The sequence below is a fragment of the Bubalus kerabau genome, chromosome 15 (assembly GCF_029407905.1).
Source record: "Bubalus kerabau isolate K-KA32 ecotype Philippines breed swamp buffalo chromosome 15, PCC_UOA_SB_1v2, whole genome shotgun sequence".
Classification (NCBI taxonomy): Eukaryota; Metazoa; Chordata; class Mammalia; order Artiodactyla; family Bovidae; genus Bubalus; species Bubalus kerabau.
In genome coordinates this window covers 50343210-50361447 of record NC_073638.1, presented here as the reverse complement: position 1 = coordinate 50361447, position 18238 = coordinate 50343210, and the positions used below count along the sequence as shown (strand labels likewise).

General features: G+C 36.2%; 1 protein-coding gene and 1 pseudogene across 1 annotated transcript; both read left to right on the top strand.

Moving 5' to 3' along the window:
- The first annotated feature begins 1147 nt into the window (after positions 1-1147).
- On the top strand, positions 1148-2084 carry LOC129629116 (olfactory receptor 52J3-like; annotated as a pseudogene).
- Positions 2085-15104: 13020 nt separating this feature from the next.
- Positions 15105-16043, top strand: LOC129629115 (olfactory receptor 52E1-like). The gene has a single exon (XM_055548886.1). The coding sequence runs from the start codon at positions 15105-15107 to the stop codon at positions 16041-16043; it is 939 nt and encodes a 312-aa protein (XP_055404861.1).
- The last annotated feature ends 2195 nt before the right edge of the window (positions 16044-18238 follow it).

Here is an 18238-nt window from a genome sequence, read left to right as displayed (position 1 = left end):
TTCTTTTCTTCATTAGTGCTGTACTATCTTTTCTTGTTTTTTGTTCCAGAAAGAGAGGATAGAGAGAAAAAGGGAAGAAGAAAAAAAGGTGGAAGAAAAGAAGGAAAAAAGAGATGACAGAAAAGAAAGAGAATGAAAGACAGACAAGGTGAGGAAGAAAGAGGAAAGAATGGAAAACCATAACTACAGTGTGGTAAATTAGGAGTACAGATTTCATCAGCCTGAGGCTGACCCTCATAACTGTGATTAGAAAGGTGTTTTTATTCTCTGAAATCATCTCCTTTCAACACAATTTTCATTGCTCGCCCTCAACTCTCCCCAACACATGGCAAGGAAGTGTAAAGATTTTAGATATTTTGAGATATTCTTAGCATTATGGCAGCCAGTAGAAACCCTGGAGATTCTTTATTCTATATATCCCATCAGACTATTAATATCAAAGAGACACATATGTCTCCTGGAGGTTATTTCAGGCTGTAACGTTTCCTCATTTTGTGCAACTATCTTTATACTCAATGTACAGTATAACTTGTATATCTTTGTATACCTTTTTTCTATATCTGTGGTATATTACAGTGTGTCATTGGGGTTTATGGATAAATATGAAAGGGTAACTAAATGAAGCATATTTCTTCATTTAGGATATGGTATCAGTGTAAATACTGATACTGAATAAACTGGTTTAAGAAATTCTGCTTGATATGCATCACTTTGTATATCTTGGTGCAACTCTCTTCATATATATATATATATATGCTTTATGTACAGGTATCCATATCTGATGTTCTGTGATTTGGTGTTGATATGTTTAATTAAGGTATACTTTGTCTTCAAAAAGACTAAAAACTCAACATAAACATAAACTCCTTCATGTTCCATTAATGAATTCTATGTCTTGTATGAGGTTTGAGCAAATGAGCATAAGATATTACTGCCTAATATTCAGAGAAAGGTCTTTCATAAAGTTAACTTTCCTTCCACTGAAAAATAGTCTGTCTGTGACAATACCTGCTTTTATATGTAAGTTTTAGCATTAACTTTAATAATAAAAATAGAGATAAAAATTAAACCTACTGGTGTGAGTTTTTATCACTCTTATTTTCACTTCCAGAGATGGTCAACTCTTTGTCTTCTCATCAATGACAAGATGCTCCACACCAACACTTCCACTTTCCACCCAGACAACTTTTTCCTTGTAGGCATCCCAGGACTTGAGGATGTCCATGTCTGGATCTCCCTGCCTCTTTGCTTCATTTACTTAATGGCTCTGCTGGGCAATGCTACCATTTTGCTGATTATCTGGTCTGACCACACTCTGCGGGATCCCATGTTCTACTTTCTAGTCATCTTATCAGCCATAGATCTGGCCCTCTCCACATCTGCAGTGCCCCGGATGCTGGGGATATTCTGGTTTGATGCACATGAGATTAGTTTCTCAGCCTGTGTGGCTCAGATGTTCCTGATACACACCTTTACAGGAATGGAGTCTGCAGTTCTGCTGGCGATGGCTTTTGACTGCTACGTGGCTATCTGTGCACCACTCCACTACACAACCATCCTGACGCCACGAGTACTAGCAGGCATTGGTATTGGTATTATAATGCGCCCAATTCTACTCATGTTTCCCATTCTCTACTTAACCCATCATCTGCCCTTCTGTGGGGCTCGAATTATTGCCCACTCCTACTGTGAGCACATGGGAATCGTCAAGTTGGCCTGTGCCAGCATTAGGATTAATGCCATTTATGGACTTTTTTGTGGCTTCTTTTCTCATTTTGGATGTGGCACTGGTTGGAATTTCTTATGCCTACATCCTCCATGCAGTTTTCCACCTCCCATCTCGAGATGCTCGCCACAAAGCCCTGAATACATGCGGGTCCCATGTAGGGGTCATGTGTGTTTTTTATATACCTTCCCTATTCTCCTTCCTCACCCACCGTTTTGGCCCAAAAATTCCACCTTACGTTCACATCCTTGTTGCGAATCTCTATGTGGTCATTCCACCTGCCCTCAATCCTATTATCTATGGTGTGAAGACAAAGCAGATTCGTGCACATGTGAGTCATGCTTTCAGCTCAAAATAGGGTTGTTTCCTTAGTTCTTGAAGGCCTGGATATAACTGAAATAGTAACTTTCAGTCTACTGTAGACTGATCATCTTTTTAAATGTTCCTTATATCAAAAGGTCTTTCAGATACTAAAAGAACAAAATTTTTGGTCTTAAATCCCAGTGTTTCCTTTTCCTATTGGTGTTGAGTATTTATTCTTTGGAATAAATTACATTTATTCATTACTGTAGGAAACATCCCATTGGAAATCCTTTCATTTTTAACTATGGAGATTGAGTGAAACTCCATATCCATCTATTTGAAAATGACATAGCATTTCAGTGGGGAAAAATTAGTTTATTATATATGCCTTGATTTCCTCTGAATAAAATAAATAAATTTAAATATAAAATTTTTAAAAGATCTTGGGAGAGCTCATCAATAATTTTTTTAATGTATCTGATTTCTTTAAGGATGATACTGGCTATTAAATGAGTTGTTAAAAGCATCACAACTTCTTCCCTTTAATTTCAGTTCTCTTTTCCTTACTCTTCAGGAAAATCTATAGGCAATATGTCCCCTCACTATGTCACTATACTTCTCTCTTTCTGGAGGCATATGAAATGAAAGAACCTGAAAAAAGTACTTATATTAAAGCATGAAAATTTTGTTAGAGAAGATTGAATGTACAGAATTCTAACAGGTGGATTTTGAGTCAGGTTAAACTAGGTGTATTTTGTGTGCGTGAGGGAAAGACGTTGTTATTTTAGTCACAAAGTCATGTAGGACTCTTGTGACCCCACAAACTGTAGCCCACCGGGTTCCTCTGTCGGTGAGATTCCTCAGGCAAGAATATTGGTGTGCGTTGCCATTTCCTTCTCCAAGGGATCTTCTGACCCAAGTATCAAGCATGTTTGTTGTGCTGGAAGGTGAGTTCTTTACTACTGAGCCATCAGGGAAGTGGAAGAGGGGTGGATACTTTGGTTTATCTACATATGTTTAACTTATTTAGGAAAGCTTTTATCTAAATAGGCCACTTCTCCTCCAAAGACCTCTTTATTTGTGGAATGTAGAATGTATTTATCATTTTGGTTGATGCTTTGCAAAAGTAGTTGAATTTCAGGCATTAGGTAGAAACAAGTTTTGAAAGTCAGCTATGATAAAGGAATTTGATGAATATTCTCACAAATACTTTTTGTTTTCTCATAAAAACATATTTCCACTATGACTCTGAGGCGTTTAAGGCATTATTGATTAATGTTTCTAAATTAGTTGTGACATAAACTAATTTCATAAAAATAATGAAATAACACACAAGACCAACTGTTTAATAAGAGTCTAGGAACTAATTTTCTGATGGTAAGTTCACAATATGATAAGAGGAAAATGATTGTACAATTTTATAATATCACTAAATGGATTAGAACACATATTTTCAGAGATTGGAAATGGGAACGACAGGGTATATATCAGCAAGGCACAGGGACTGAAGATTCAGCAAAATCTTTCTTGAAGGAATTAATGTAAGGTGTCACAAGGCACATCTAAATACCATATATTTGAAGAATCTGTTTCTTGTAACACCTTAAGTACTTAAATGCTCTTTTTTCTTAGAGAATGGAAGGTATGCAAAATGAATTTTAATGACATCTTTTCAAAAGTTCATCCAAGAGCAGTCTTTTGAGTGTTTTTGTTCAATTGGATGTTGTAGTTCATTTGTGGCACAACTTAAATTTAATATTACAAAAGACAACAAAAACTAAAAGATTAACTTTTATTATTAATAAGTTATTAATTTACTCTTATTAAATTGACTTTAAATCATTTAATGTGTGATCCCACTTTTAAAGTCACCCAGGACTACCGAAACCATTTGCAAAATAAATGCAGTATCTATCTTTAGAAGGAAACATATACATATTTCTGGAGATTGATAGGATTCATATGCATTAATCAGTAAGCCATGACATTCCCTATTGAAATTTTAAGAGTAGCTTTATAATCAAATCAAATCTAACAATGCTTTTACAATTTTAACGTTGCCTCCAACCACAAAATCAAAATTACATCTGCATTTTTTCCCTTTACCTAGATGACTGTAAGATGACCTAATGGTAAGAAGCAGCCTTTTGTTACTTCTGTCTTTTAAAATCACTTTTACCTGTAAAAACAAACCACTCAAGTGCTTGTCATTTTCCTTAGGCGTAGATTCTAAGGAATAATTAATAAATTATTAAAATAATAATTTAATAATTATTAAATAAAGTAATAATAAATAAATAAATAACTTTTATTAATCCTACCCATTATCTGATAACCTGAAACTAAAGATTTCTAGGAACTGAAGCACATGACATCATATGAGACAACTTTCTAAAGATATCTGAACCAGGGCTGTTGATGTTTGTCACCAAACCTTTGATGATGATATTATGGTTCAGATGATATCCAAGATCATAGGATCTTGATAACCTATGGACTTTAGACCAGAAGTGGCCTAAGTGTTCTTCCTCTAACCTTCCTTGTTACCCGAATGAGCCCTAAATATTTATCTAATCTGCATACTTTCCCTCTAACATAAAACAATGTACCTGGAAAGATCCTTCCTGGCATTTGAAGGACAAAAAACTGCTGAAACTGGGAAACCTGACTCTTGATCAGCAGTACTTTAGAGAATCTCAATAAAAGGGGGAAATGTAAAAAATAATGATAATAAACAGAAACCTTAATTAAATAGAGTTAGGAGACTAGAAGGGGGAGTGCTTATCTCTTGGAGCAACAGTAGAATCCAACAGGAAGAAGCAATGCTCTTCTTTCTTGGCAAAGGTTAAGTCAATAAAAAGCCATAGACTCTTCATTTACTATAGCCCGACCAAAATTCCTTTTTTTCTTATGTACATAAAAATGTTCTCCTTCCCTTGCTTTGTGAGACCTGGCATATGGTTCTTAATAGATCCCAAATCATAATTATTTACTGACCATCAATAAACCCATTTTTGTTGGATAAATATCTGGCAGTCTAATTGTTTTAGTTCAATATATGTTATTGAGAAATCTGTTACTTAGACTTCACATTTTGGAGTTTTCCAGTTATCTTTCTATTATTGATTTGTAATTTAATTCAATTTTTATCAACAGAACTTTTGTATAATTTGAATCATTTATTGATAAGATGTTTTATAGGGCAGAATATATTTTATCTTGGTAAGTAGTATCCCAGTACTTGAAAATAATTTATACTTGGCTCTTTGGGGAGAACTGTTCTAGTAATGTTAATTATGTGAAGGTGTTTAATAGTGTTTCTGATCTATTTAAATTCTTATTGATTTTTTTTCTGCTTGTTATACCGATTATTTATTTTTCTCTGTTTGTCATATCAACTATTCATATTTTTAATTATGATTTTATGTATGTATCAGTACAGTTCTATCAGTTTTTTCTGCACATATTTTGAAGATACTAAAGAAAGTGTACTAAATTTTTGTGATTGTGAGGTCTTTAAGATAAAATGACTTCTTTTAATTATAAAAAGTCACTCTTTATCTCTAATAAGAGAGTTGCTTGGAAATTTACTTTTTACAGTATAGTCACTTTCTTTTGATTAGTGTTAGTACATTATAAAGTTTCCCATCATTTGATCTGAACAAATTTATTTCTTTGTATTTAAAGTTATATTTTAATAGAGACTTCTAACAGTTATAGTACCAAAAGGTGTGATATTACCAAAAGGTGTGATTTGCCATAGATGTGTGGAATAGAGTGAAAGCCCACAAAATCAACCATACACATAGCCTCAGTTGATTTTCAATGAGAATGCCAAATCAATTCAATGTGTGAAGACATTCTATGCAAAAAATAGTCCTGGGAAAACTAGATACATTTCAAATGAATAAGAATTAGATTGGATCTATCTCACACCATGTAAAAATTTAAGTTAATTAATAACCTAAATATTAGAGCTAAAAAAATAAAACCCTTAAAAAAATTTTAGGACTAAGTTCTCATGACCTTGGCTGTGACAGTAGATTCTTAGAACATCAAAAGCGTGAATAATGAAATAAAACATAAATAAATTAGACATCCTCAAAACAAAACCAACCAACAACAACAAAAACATTTTGTGCATCAAAGCATGTTATGATGAAAAGAAAAAAAAAAAAACCCAAACCTCCAGAATGGGAAAAAACATTTATGAGTCATATTTTAATAATAATTTATCATCCAGAATATATAAATATAATCTCTAGATCTCAACAACAGAAAGGCAAAAAAAAAATAGTTAAAAAATGAATTGGTGGGGGGCTGTATAGACATTTTTTAAATAACACATACAAATAGCTAATAAGCACATGAAAAGAGGCTGAACTTCACTAATAACTGCTGCTGCTGCTGCTAAGTTGCTTCAGTCATGTCTGACTCTGTGCAACCCAGTGGATGGCAGCCCACTAGGCTCCCCTGTCCCTAGGATTCTCCAGGCAAGAACACTGGACTGGGTTGCCATTTTCTTCTCTCTAATAACTAGGGATATTTAAATTAAAACCACAATAAGCCAGGATTTCACACCTACTAGGATTGCTTTAAACAAATAAAGAAGTAAACAAAATAACAGGTGTTGGTGAGGATGTGAATGAATTGAAACTCTTATGCAATGTTGGTGGATATGTAAAATGGGGCTAGAGATATTATTTCAAACTACCTCAAAATATCAACCATAGATTTGTTGTGTGCCACAGTAATTCTACTCTCAGGCTTATATAGAAACAGGTAATTGTAGGTCAATGTTCGTTGCAGTATTATTTACAATATCCAAAAGGTAGAAACAGTCCAATCACCACCAACAAATGAATAAACAAAATGTGATACATACATTGAATGGAATATTTTGTTGTTGTTTGGTCACTAAGTTGTGTCTGACTCTTTGCAACACCTTGGACTGCAACACCCCAGGTTTCCCTGGCCTTCACTATCTACCAGAGTTTGCTCAGACTCATATCCATTGAGTCAGTGATGCCATCCAGCCATCTCATCCTCTGTCACCCTTTTCTCCTCCTGCCCTCAACTTACCCAGCATCAGGCTCTTTTCAGTGAGTTGGCTCTTCTCATCAGATGGCTAAAATATTGGTGCTTCAGCATCAGTCCTTTCAATGAATATTCAGGGTTGATTTGCTTTAGGACTGACTGATTTGATCTCCTTGCTAACCAAGGGATTCTCAAAAGTCTTTTCCAGCACTACAGTTCAAAAGCATAAATTCTTTGGCTCTCAGCCTTCTTTATGGTCCATCTCTTACATCCATATATAACTACTGGAAAAAAAACATAATTTTGACTATATAGACCTTTATTGGCAAAATGATAACTCTGCTTTTTAATGTGCTCTTTAGGTTTGTCATAGCTTTCCTTCCAAGGAGCAAACTTTAATTTAATGGATGCAGTCATAATCAGCAGTGATTTTCGAGTCCAAGAAAATAAAATCTGTCATTGCTTCCACTTTTTCCCCTTCTATTTGCCATGAAGTGATGGAATGGTATGCCATGATCTTAGTATTTTGAATGTTGAGTTTTAAGGCAGCTATTTCACTCTCCTCTTTCACCATCATCAAGAAGCTCTTTAGATCCTCTTCACTTTCTGCCAGTAGAGTGGTATCATCTGCATATCTGAGATTGTTGATATTTCTCTCAGCAATCCTGATTCCACTTGTGATTCATCCAGCTTGGCTTTTTTTTTTTTTTTTAATTCCCTTCATGGATTATAGCTTTGCTGTGGCAAAGACACTTGCATAACTCAATGAAGCTATGAGCCATGCCATGCAAGGCCCTGCAAAATGGATTATTATGGAAAAACAGTCACTCAGAAAAAAGCCTGGAAGTTTCTCACAAAGCTAAATATAATTTTACCATCAGATCAGATCAGTTGCTCAGTCGTATCTGACTCTTTGTGACCGCATGAATCGCAGCATGCCAGGCCTCCCTGTCCATCACCAACTCCTGGAGTTCACCCAGACTCACGTCCATCAAGTCAGTGATGCCATCCAGCCATCTCATCCTCTGTCGTCCCCTTCTCCTCCTGCCCCCAATCCCTCCCAGCATCAGGGTCTTTTCCAATGAGTCAGCTCTTTGCAAGAGGTGGCCAAAGTACTGAAGTTTCAGCTTTAGCATCATTCCTTCCAAAGAAATCCCAGGGCTGATCTCCTTCAGAATGGACTGGTTGGATCTCCTTGCAGTCCAAGGGACTCTCAAGAGTCTTCTCCAACACCACAGTTCAAAAGCATCAATTCTTCAGTGCTCATCCTTCTTCACAGTCCAACTCTGACATCCATACATGACCACAGGAAAAACCATAGCCTTGACTAGACGAACCTTTTATATCCCAAAAAATTCATCCAACTGGCTTGAAAACTATGTCCAAACAAAAACCTACATGTGGATATTTATACCAACTTTATTCATAATTGCCAATAACCGGCAGCAATCAAGATGCCCTTCAAAAGATAAACGAATATCCAAACTGATACATCTATTGAACATAATATAATTTATATTATTCAGCATTATTAAGAAGTGAGATATCAAGACATAAAAAGACATAGATGAATCTTAGATGTATATTCCTAAGTGAAAAGAAGCCAATCTGAAAAAGCTTCATATGGTGTGACTCTAAAGAATATTCCAGAAAAAGCAAAACTATAGAGATGGCAAACATATCCATGGCTGCCAGGAGAAGGAGGAGTGAGGAGATGTTGAACATGTGAAGAACATGGGAATTTTCAGGTTAGTGAAACTATGCTATATGATAGTGTAATGGTGAACATATGATGCTACATATTTGAAAAATACATGAAATTTTACAACACAAAGGATGACTTAAGTGTATGCAAATTAGAAAATCATTTAGGAGTTCAGAGGATCCTATGATGAAATGCAGAATGTAACAGACACAATGTACTACAAAGGTAGGTTAAAACCTCACTAAAGTTGGTGGAGGAAAGTGTATCAACCTAAATAACTTTGGACATGAGTGGAGTCTATAAGACTAAAGGCAGAAAGGACTGTATACATAAGTGCTGTATCCTAGCAGATGCATTTTTGCCCACAGGGTTATAGGTTACTAATTCTATTATATTTACATGTAAATGCTGCTGTTGAGCAATTATTCAAATGGATGGCATGTGGTGGGATCCAGGTTTCTCATTGTTGGAGTGGTATTTTACAGATAAGCATGAGTGGATACTAGAATAATTCATTTGGTAATGAACTGGAGTTAGAGACTTCACAATGATATATTCAAATAGATGATAGATGTGTAGATCTTTATAGATATGTATTCAATATAACATGCACAGGTTAATATATGCATATATATTTCCTTGCTCTGTCAGCTGAGAGGGTCTTAAAGCAAAGACATCCTAGTAGTAAAGCAAACCTAGCCTTTTCTAACCCCATTATCAAAGTAAAGAAACCAGTTATACTTAGAGAAATATCATATTCTAAGTTTGGGGTAGGTGATATGCAAGATAGTATGATGTGATGCCAGAAAGTAAAGAAGTCTACCTACCCCTCCCCCCACAAATAAGAACCTACAATTATAGCGGTATGTCAAAGAGACACAGTAGTCAACTGAAAGAGTTTCCAATAGCCACAGCTAAAAAAGGTGAGAATATAAAGTAATACTGAGTATAACCTACAGTATAAATATGATTCCACATTGGTATAAATAAATGATTGAATACATAAGCAAATGGGAGAAATAGATATATCTCTTATTAAAAAAAAAAAAGTCCAAAACAATATATGAGGATACTCTGTCCTCAAGGAAGAGGAGCATCACACCTCACTTAAAGGTTCCACATTACTTACTTCCAGAGAGTAATTTTCTTCCACAGAGCAAACCTGGAAATGGGTGAAGAAAAAGATCCTGACAAACACTGCCTCAGATGGTAAAGCCATGGGGAAAGTAAGTACCCTTATGTCCTGATATAATATTTTACCTCACTGATCTTTCTCCCCAAATCTCATAAATATAGTCTAGTCATGAGGAAAGTATCAGACTACTCTCAACTGAGGAACATTTTACAAAAATCTGACCAGTATTTCTAAAACCAGTCAAGTCATCAAAACCAAGAGAAGCCTGAGTCACTGTCACAGCCCAGAGAACCCTAAGAGATCTAACTAAACCAAACTAGTAAACGTCATTTGGTATCCTGGATGGGATCCTATAAGTGAAAAAGGACATTAGGTAAAACTAAGGGACTATAAATAATATCTGAACTTTAATAACATATGAACTTTGATTAACACTGGTTCATTTACCATAACAAATAACCATACTAAAGTACAATACTATTGATGGGGGAAATTATGAATGGGTCATTTGAGAGATCTGTTTACTGCATCTGCATTTTTCTTTACAACTGTTCTATCTTTTTAAGTTTATGTAAAACTTTTAAAATAGTTTATAGAAAATCAATTAGTCAGAATTTACCTTTCAGACCTTCAAGAGGGAAGCAGGACATGATCTGTGAGAGATAAAGACTTTTAATATACTGCTGATATTATGAAAGATGACGATTGACAATTGAATTAACAAAAAAGATGAATATCCTAGATAGAGACTCTAGAAATACATAGATTTATTAGATTTATTTGTCATATAATAGTGCTGACATTGCAGATCTCAGTGTCAGTCTCCAAAATTCATGAATTCCAATAAGCTTTCTAAAAACTTCTGCTTCTGCAACCAAAAACTCAAGGTTTTCAGGTAAGTTAAGGGTGTGAGGGGATTCCCAGGTGGTTCAGTGGTAAAGACTCTGGCTGCCAATGCTAGAGAACACAGGAGACACAGGTTTGATCCCTGGATTGGGAAGATCCTCCGGAGGAGAAAATGGCAATCCACTCCAGTATTCTTTAGGAAAATCCCGTGGACTGAAGAGTTTGGAGGGCTACAGTCTGTGGTGTTGCAAAGAGTCTGACATGACTGAGCAACTGGGCATGCATACAAGGAAATGGGGACAAAGATTTGTTAGACAGCCTACTTTCCCAGCTTAGATGCATAACTAAACCAAGAAATGACATGCAGCTTTTACTCAGTATTAATTCTGATGTTCTAAATGCCATTTGTTTGACCCAATGATTTTTTCATTATTGGCAATAAGTCTAGGCAAGGAATATGATGACATTTATTGACTCCCCTATAATTCCAGGTGTGAGTTCTAGGAGACATCTTCATGGCAACTCCAATCAGTATGAGCTTCTACAGAATATCACAGCTTGAGAATATTAAGTATTAGCTAAATAGCTCAACACATAGTTACAAACTTCTTACTATATATCAGGAAATGTTTTAAGTGCCACACAAGAATCAGCTCTTTTAGTCTTCACAGCAATATTTGTATTTGGTATTATTCTATTCATTATAGAGAAGAAAATGGAGACACAAAGTTTAAATTTCTTGCCTAAACTCTTATGTTTATTAAGTAAGGGAGATGAGATTCAAATCCATACAATCTGTCTCAAAGTCCATCCATTTAGCTAATTTCCTATATAACATATTTCTTTCCTTACACCTCTGCCTTTCTATCATTAAATTTAACCCTGTCTTGTTTACTGTTAATAATAATAATAAAGAAGAAAGTATTTGCGTTTGAAACAATTGGTCATTGTTTTATTATATTATCATTCCCATTTAAGTTCTAACATATACCTCATGAAGTGATGGCTACTAGCTGAGCTTCAGTTTTTTGAGATTATATTTAAGGTTGAATTTTGCTTAGCATTGGGGTATGAGAGGAAAATAAGTGGAAAGTGAGCCCTCCTCAAAGTGTCTCCTACTTAGAAATAAGACAATTCATCAGTAGTCACCTCAAGCTTGGGAATCAGCATCCAGATATAGGACTTCTTTTTTTTTTTTTTTTTTTTTTTAATCATCAATGATGTTATGCTTCATTTATGAAGCATCTAGCTCTGTGCCTCTGGACATTTCTGTTCTCCAGAGAGCACTAATGTTTGGAGACACTCCATTTTAAAGGCAGTGTTTACAGTATAAATCTCCCATTGCAGTCAGAGTGCATGAAATGGAAACATTCTGGAGCAGTTGAACTAGCTAATTCAGAAAGCTTTGCTGGTAAGTCTGGCCTTGGGGCCAGAAAGGATGTACTAAGACAGGAACCATTTTATTATGGTCATTTCATTGAGATTTAAGATGAGCCAAAATAGATGACAGAAATGTAGAAAAAATGAAAGCTAATTGAATATAGAAGGTATCACCCCAAAATGTAACAAGATGATAATTGACATAGATTCAGAGCTGTACTCCAACAAATATTTTATTAAAACATCATTCTTAAATATTTGGATAAGTGATGCATGTGTGTATATGCAAATACCTTCACAATTTCCTGTCTTGTCTTTCTCTAAGACTTTGTCATTTATCTCACTTTTTCCTTTGCCTGTTGTGGTTGTATCTCTACCTTCAATCTTGTCTCTTTTGCTTTTTCTTAGCATTTTGCAATTATTTTGCAGAGCTTAACTTTGTATATTCCTCTAGCCTCCATTTAGCTCTCAAGATAAAAGGTAAGACAATCACAATCTAGTTAACTGAAAAGTTTTGACCTTCTAAATTACCATTCCTCCTATAAATGGAGTAAACAAACAAACAAAATCCACATATCAGTTGGTAGTTTTGCACAATATCTGTGAAATTCATGGAAGTTTCTGCCTGAGAGTTGGAGAACAGATAGGGCTCCAAGAATTTCTGAACTTCAAGAGTCTTCAAACAACATGAAATGTTTCATCTACATAAGTCTATTTATGTTTTTTTTATTATCTGTTATTTTTTAACAGAGGAGCATGGGCATAGGGAAATCCTGAGAAAAATGTTCATAGCTGATGATTATATTTACCAAATAACCTGGTAGCTCAGCTGTAAAAAATTCCTCCTGCATTGCAGGAGACCGTGGTTTAATTCCTGGGTCGGGAAGATCCCCTAGAGAAGGGATAGGCTACTCACTCCAGTATCCTTGCCTGGAGAATCCCCATCGACAGAGGAGCCTAGTGGGCTAGTCCATGGGGTCGCAATGAGTCGGACATGACTGAGCAACTAAGCACACAATCATTCTACTTTCACGTACTTCTTAGAAAGGCGCCAATATGCATTTTTAAGTGCTTAGAAGATATACATATAATAAACAAAAGATTTCCCATATGTAACTCCAGTTGAGGAAAGGGATGAAGCACTACAAAACCTGTAAGTGTCATAGTTCTGGGTGGAATCAGTGACTATACTTTGTTTTGAGAATTCAAAGAAGGGTAAAGGGCATATAATGTCAGGGTTATGAGATATTGAATTACATCCCATTCTACTAAATGCACACATATTTTAAGACATTCTAACTCATAAATGCTTATGTACATTATCTTATTTTGCAGCAGTTCCCAAATGACAAAAACATTGAATCAGAATAACTTGAGGAGCGTCACAGAAATCATGAGGTGCTATACCATACCCAATGATTCAAAACTTCTAGAGTTTGGACTTAAAACTTGCATTTTTATGTAGTTCTCCACAGGCTGTAAAGGATGAAAAGCCACTGCTGTGTAATCTCTCTTTCAGTATATTTATAGGAACCATGTGGAGAGCTTTGCCCTGCTTCCTGACTACCTTAATCTCTGACAGCTTTAAGAAGCAGTTCAACTGTTGTACATTAACTGCCTGGCAGAGTGCAGCCCAATGTGAGCAACTGATACATCTTCAAAATCTCCTCTTTTCAATTTCTAAGCACAGTGCTAAGTAAATATTTGCTAGAATACATGACAAGATGGTAACACTGTACACTAAAGAAATGTGACAGATATTTTTGAAGGGTAGTCACAAGCTGACATAGAGAAATAAGATAAACTGTAGGCATGAAAGAAGAGGGAAAAGGTTGAAGAAAATAGTGATCCAGACTTCTGTGTGATCCACAAAATCCAAATGTTATGCTCTTCTCAGCTATGATACTTTAATTCTGAAACTTTCCTCTTCTATATTAAAAATTCCATCACCTTGACTCTCTTTCCAATTTAATTTCATATGCTCTACTCCTATGTTTTCAGGACTATGTCTTAAATACCACTTTGAATAAGTACTTAAGAAGCTGCATGCCGCTGTGAACAAGCTCTTACAATTTCATCATTATCTCTTCCGCTATTTTCAACAATCAATTGTAAAATCTAATGGTGAGGCCAAGTCAACTCTATCAACTATATCCACCATGAGTCTGGATTTCCTACATTCATTACAGTCTACCCAAACTACAATGGTGGTGTTTCTGATGAAAGAGATATAGGAGTTGATTGAGTGGCTTTCTCTACTGGGTTTGGTACTTCTAAAAAGATTTTGTGCAAGTTCTATCTTCACAGGTTGTGGCAATTAACTATGAGATGGTAATTGCCTAGGATAAAAGGAAAATATACCTGTTACAATTCCAAAGAAATCATTTTATTATTGTTTTAATTCTTAAGCTATAATTGAACTTCCTTAAGAGGAGTATTGGAGAAGGAAATGGCAACCCACTCCAGTGTTCTTGCCTGGAGAATCCCAGGGACAGGGGAGCCTGATGGGCTGCCGTCTATGGGGTCGCACAGAGTCAGACACGACTGAAGTGACTTAGCAGCAGCAGCAGCAAGAGGAGTAACGATGCTTAAATTATCTGTGCACACCAAATATCTGGCCATTTGCCTGATAAGCTATTGATCTTTGATAAAAGTTTCATTAAATTAAATTATTAAATTAATAATAAAATATAAAAGTATAAAATTAAATTAATCATTAAAATTATTGAAGAGTTTAATGAAAATAAATGTAATGTCTGATAAGCTACATCAAAATTAAACAGGAATGATGGTTTTTAGTTTTCATAAAGGTCACACAATTATGTCATAATGGGCTTGGTGACTGGAAAAGACCACACATATTTTTGTATAATTCTGTAGGAAATCCATATAACTGGACAAGAAGTGCTGGAGCCTCTCAATGAATGAGACATCTGGTATGAAATGTGCAGCTGTCACAGTGCCAGAGAAGCATGGTCCCTCCTAATGACACACAGTTCCACCCCTACTTTTTTCTTCTTCTGGGAATTCCAGGGCTAGAAGATGTGCATATGTGGATTGGTTTTCCATTTTGTATTGTATATATGACTGCTCTACTGGGAAACATTACAACTCTTTATGTGATTCAGACTGAACACAGTCTCCATCAGCCCATGTTCTACTTCCTGGCCATTCTGTCATCTATTGACCTGGGCCTGTCCACATCCACCATCCCCAAGATGCTTGGCATCTTCTGGTTCAACCTGAGAGAAATCTCCTTTGAGGGTTGCCTCGCCCAGATGTTCTTCATCCACCTATGCACTGGTATGGAGTCGGCTGTGCTTGTGGCCATGGCCTATGATCGCTATGTGGCCATCTGTAACCCTCTTCACTACACATTGGTACTGACGAACAAGGCGGTATTAGTGATAGCATTGCTCATCCTTCTGAGACCCTTAGCTATTGCAATTCCCTTTGTTCTGCTCATCCTGAGGTTACCCTTCTGTGGGCACCAAATCATCCACCACACATATTGTGGGCACATGGGCATCGCCCGCCTGTCCTGTGCCAGCATAAAGGTCAACATCATCTATGGCTTATGTGCTATCTCTATCTTGGTGTTTGACATCATAGCCATTGTCATCTCCTATGTCCATATCCTGCATGCTGTCTTCTGCCTACCTTTCAAGAGTGCCCGGTTAAAGGCACTCAGCACATGTGGCTCCCATGTCTGTGTCATATTGGCCTTCTATACCCCAGCATTCTTCTCCTTCGTGACCCACCGTTTTGGCCGAAATGTTCCTCAATACATCCACATTCTTCTTGCTAATTTTTATGTTGTCATCCCACTTGCTCTAAATCCTGTTATTTATGGGGTGAGAACCAAGCAGATAAGAGAAAGGGTAATTAGAACTTTCAGAAACAGATTATAAAATTTGCTCTTCAGGGATGAAGAGGCTTGAGTAGGAGAAAACAAAACTTCATCTCTCCGCAGATGATTGAAATAGTACAATGCCAGGGGACGATGATATTCTATGTATAGATTTACAAAGTATTTCACTCATTTTAGAAACAATAATCCAAAAGGGACAATAATAAATATTTAATATATGCATAGATATAATCACATACAAATGTTAACAACTGCATAAGTTAAAGAGAATTTACATGAAAAAAGCACATGAGGTTGGCAAAAATTGACTAATATTAATATAACACTCACTTACATACACATATTATGAGCCAGACTCATAACACATATTATGAGTCATACTTCATAACTTTTAAAGTATGAACTCCTTGAATTTTTGTAGTTATGATGAGAAGTAGCTACTAATTATTCCCTGTCTATAGCTCAGGAAATGGAAATAATAATACGGGATGAAAAGGAGTGCAAATAGAGGAGGTAACTGGAGAAATATATCTATCTGAAAAGACAGAAGGGTTAAGCATGGGGAGGTAGCTGTGTTTTAAACAGGACAAAAACTCAAAGTTTTCTACCAGAGAAAATATTATTCCAAACTAACAAAGGTAGAGTTTGAGGAAAAAGTGCAAAGGCAACTTTTTTTTTTTTTTTTTTTTTTGTAGTTTTCTTGTTTGTTTGTTCTTGACCCATGTCAGGATAAGATCATGCCCTCATGGTTGGCTTGAAGTGAGAAAGTCTGAAAGTAAGACTGAGCAGTGGAAGGGAAGAAGAATAATTTAATAAAACTAGTTTTTACAGCTAGTGAAACATAACATAGAAATATTAAGCAAAATGTTTATGTATTCATTAAATAAAAAGCACATATGCCCTCAGACTTTTCTTTACCAGTATTTTTAGGAAAATATTCAATGAACCTGTGAAATTGAAAGCACCAACATAATATGGTAGACCTATACATTAGTAGAAGTGGTATGTGCCATGCTGTGTGTTGGGCTCAGTCACTCACTTGTATCCAAAACTTTTTGCGACCTCATGGACTACAGCCCGCCTAGCTCCTCTGTCCATGGGATTTTCCAGGCAAGAATACTGGAGCGGCTTGCTATTCCCTTCTTTAGGGGATATTCTGACCCAGGGATCTAACCTGAATCTCCTGTATCTCCTGTACTGGCAGGTGGATTCTTTACCACTGAGCCACTTGGGAAGCCAGAGTGGTCTATGAACAAGTAATTCAACAAGTACCAAGAAAAAGAACACATGCAATAATAATATTATACATTGACATTAATATTATATTGGGGAAGTAGTATTTTCATTATTGGAATAGAAACTGCCTTATTTCTCAGCTGAGTAAACAAAAATATATGACATGAATATATTTAAAAACTGTAGAACAAAAATAAGTATATAGGTTTTACATGTAAATAGGTGTAGACACAACTGGTAAGAAAAATTGATTCCTTATATAGGGTACAACGGGGAAAAGTACCCCCCAATTCCATATGACATAAGAATCATAAAAAAAAAATTAAGAAACAAGAGGTAATAAAACTAATAATAATGAAATTTAACATTCTTTGAACAATCACAATGTTATAGAAACTATATGTGGTTCTATAGGTAGTTCAAGTTTTTAAAGTAAGTAGATATTTAGGGGAGAAGGCAGTGTAACCCCACTCCAGTACTCTTGCCTGGAAAATCCCATGGACAGAAGAGCCTGGTAGGCTGCAGTCCATGGGGTCGCTAAGAGTTGGACACAACTGAGTGACTTCACTTTCACTTTTCACTTTCATGCATTGGAGAAGGAAATGGTAACCCACTCCAGTATTCTTGCCTGGAGAATCCCAGGGATGGGGGAGCCTGGTGGGCTGCCGTCTATGGGGTATCACAGAGTCGGATACGACTGAAGCGACTTAGCAGCAGCAGCAGCAGATATTTAGGAGTGAAGTGACTTACACACAGTCGTCCCCTAGATGGTGCAGTGGCTGGAAGTTGGAGTTTAGGGACTGCGGAGCAATCCCAGGGTGAGGGTTGCTGTTATCTGTGAAAAGACAGATCAAGGGGATGTCAGGGAAGAGATTGTGGTGGGAAATGTCTGTGGAGGAAAGCCAGGCAGCCATGGGAGCAAGGCGATACAGCTGAGTCATGCGGAGGGGTGATGCCATCACCATAGCCTCTCTCTCCCCACACACATCGGGCAGCTGA

What these genes read in the sequence shown, in the direction of transcription:
- LOC129629115 (XM_055548886.1), top strand. Translation starts at nt 15,105, where the DNA reads ATGGTCCCTCCTAATGACACACAGTTCCACCCCTACTTTTTTCTTCTT.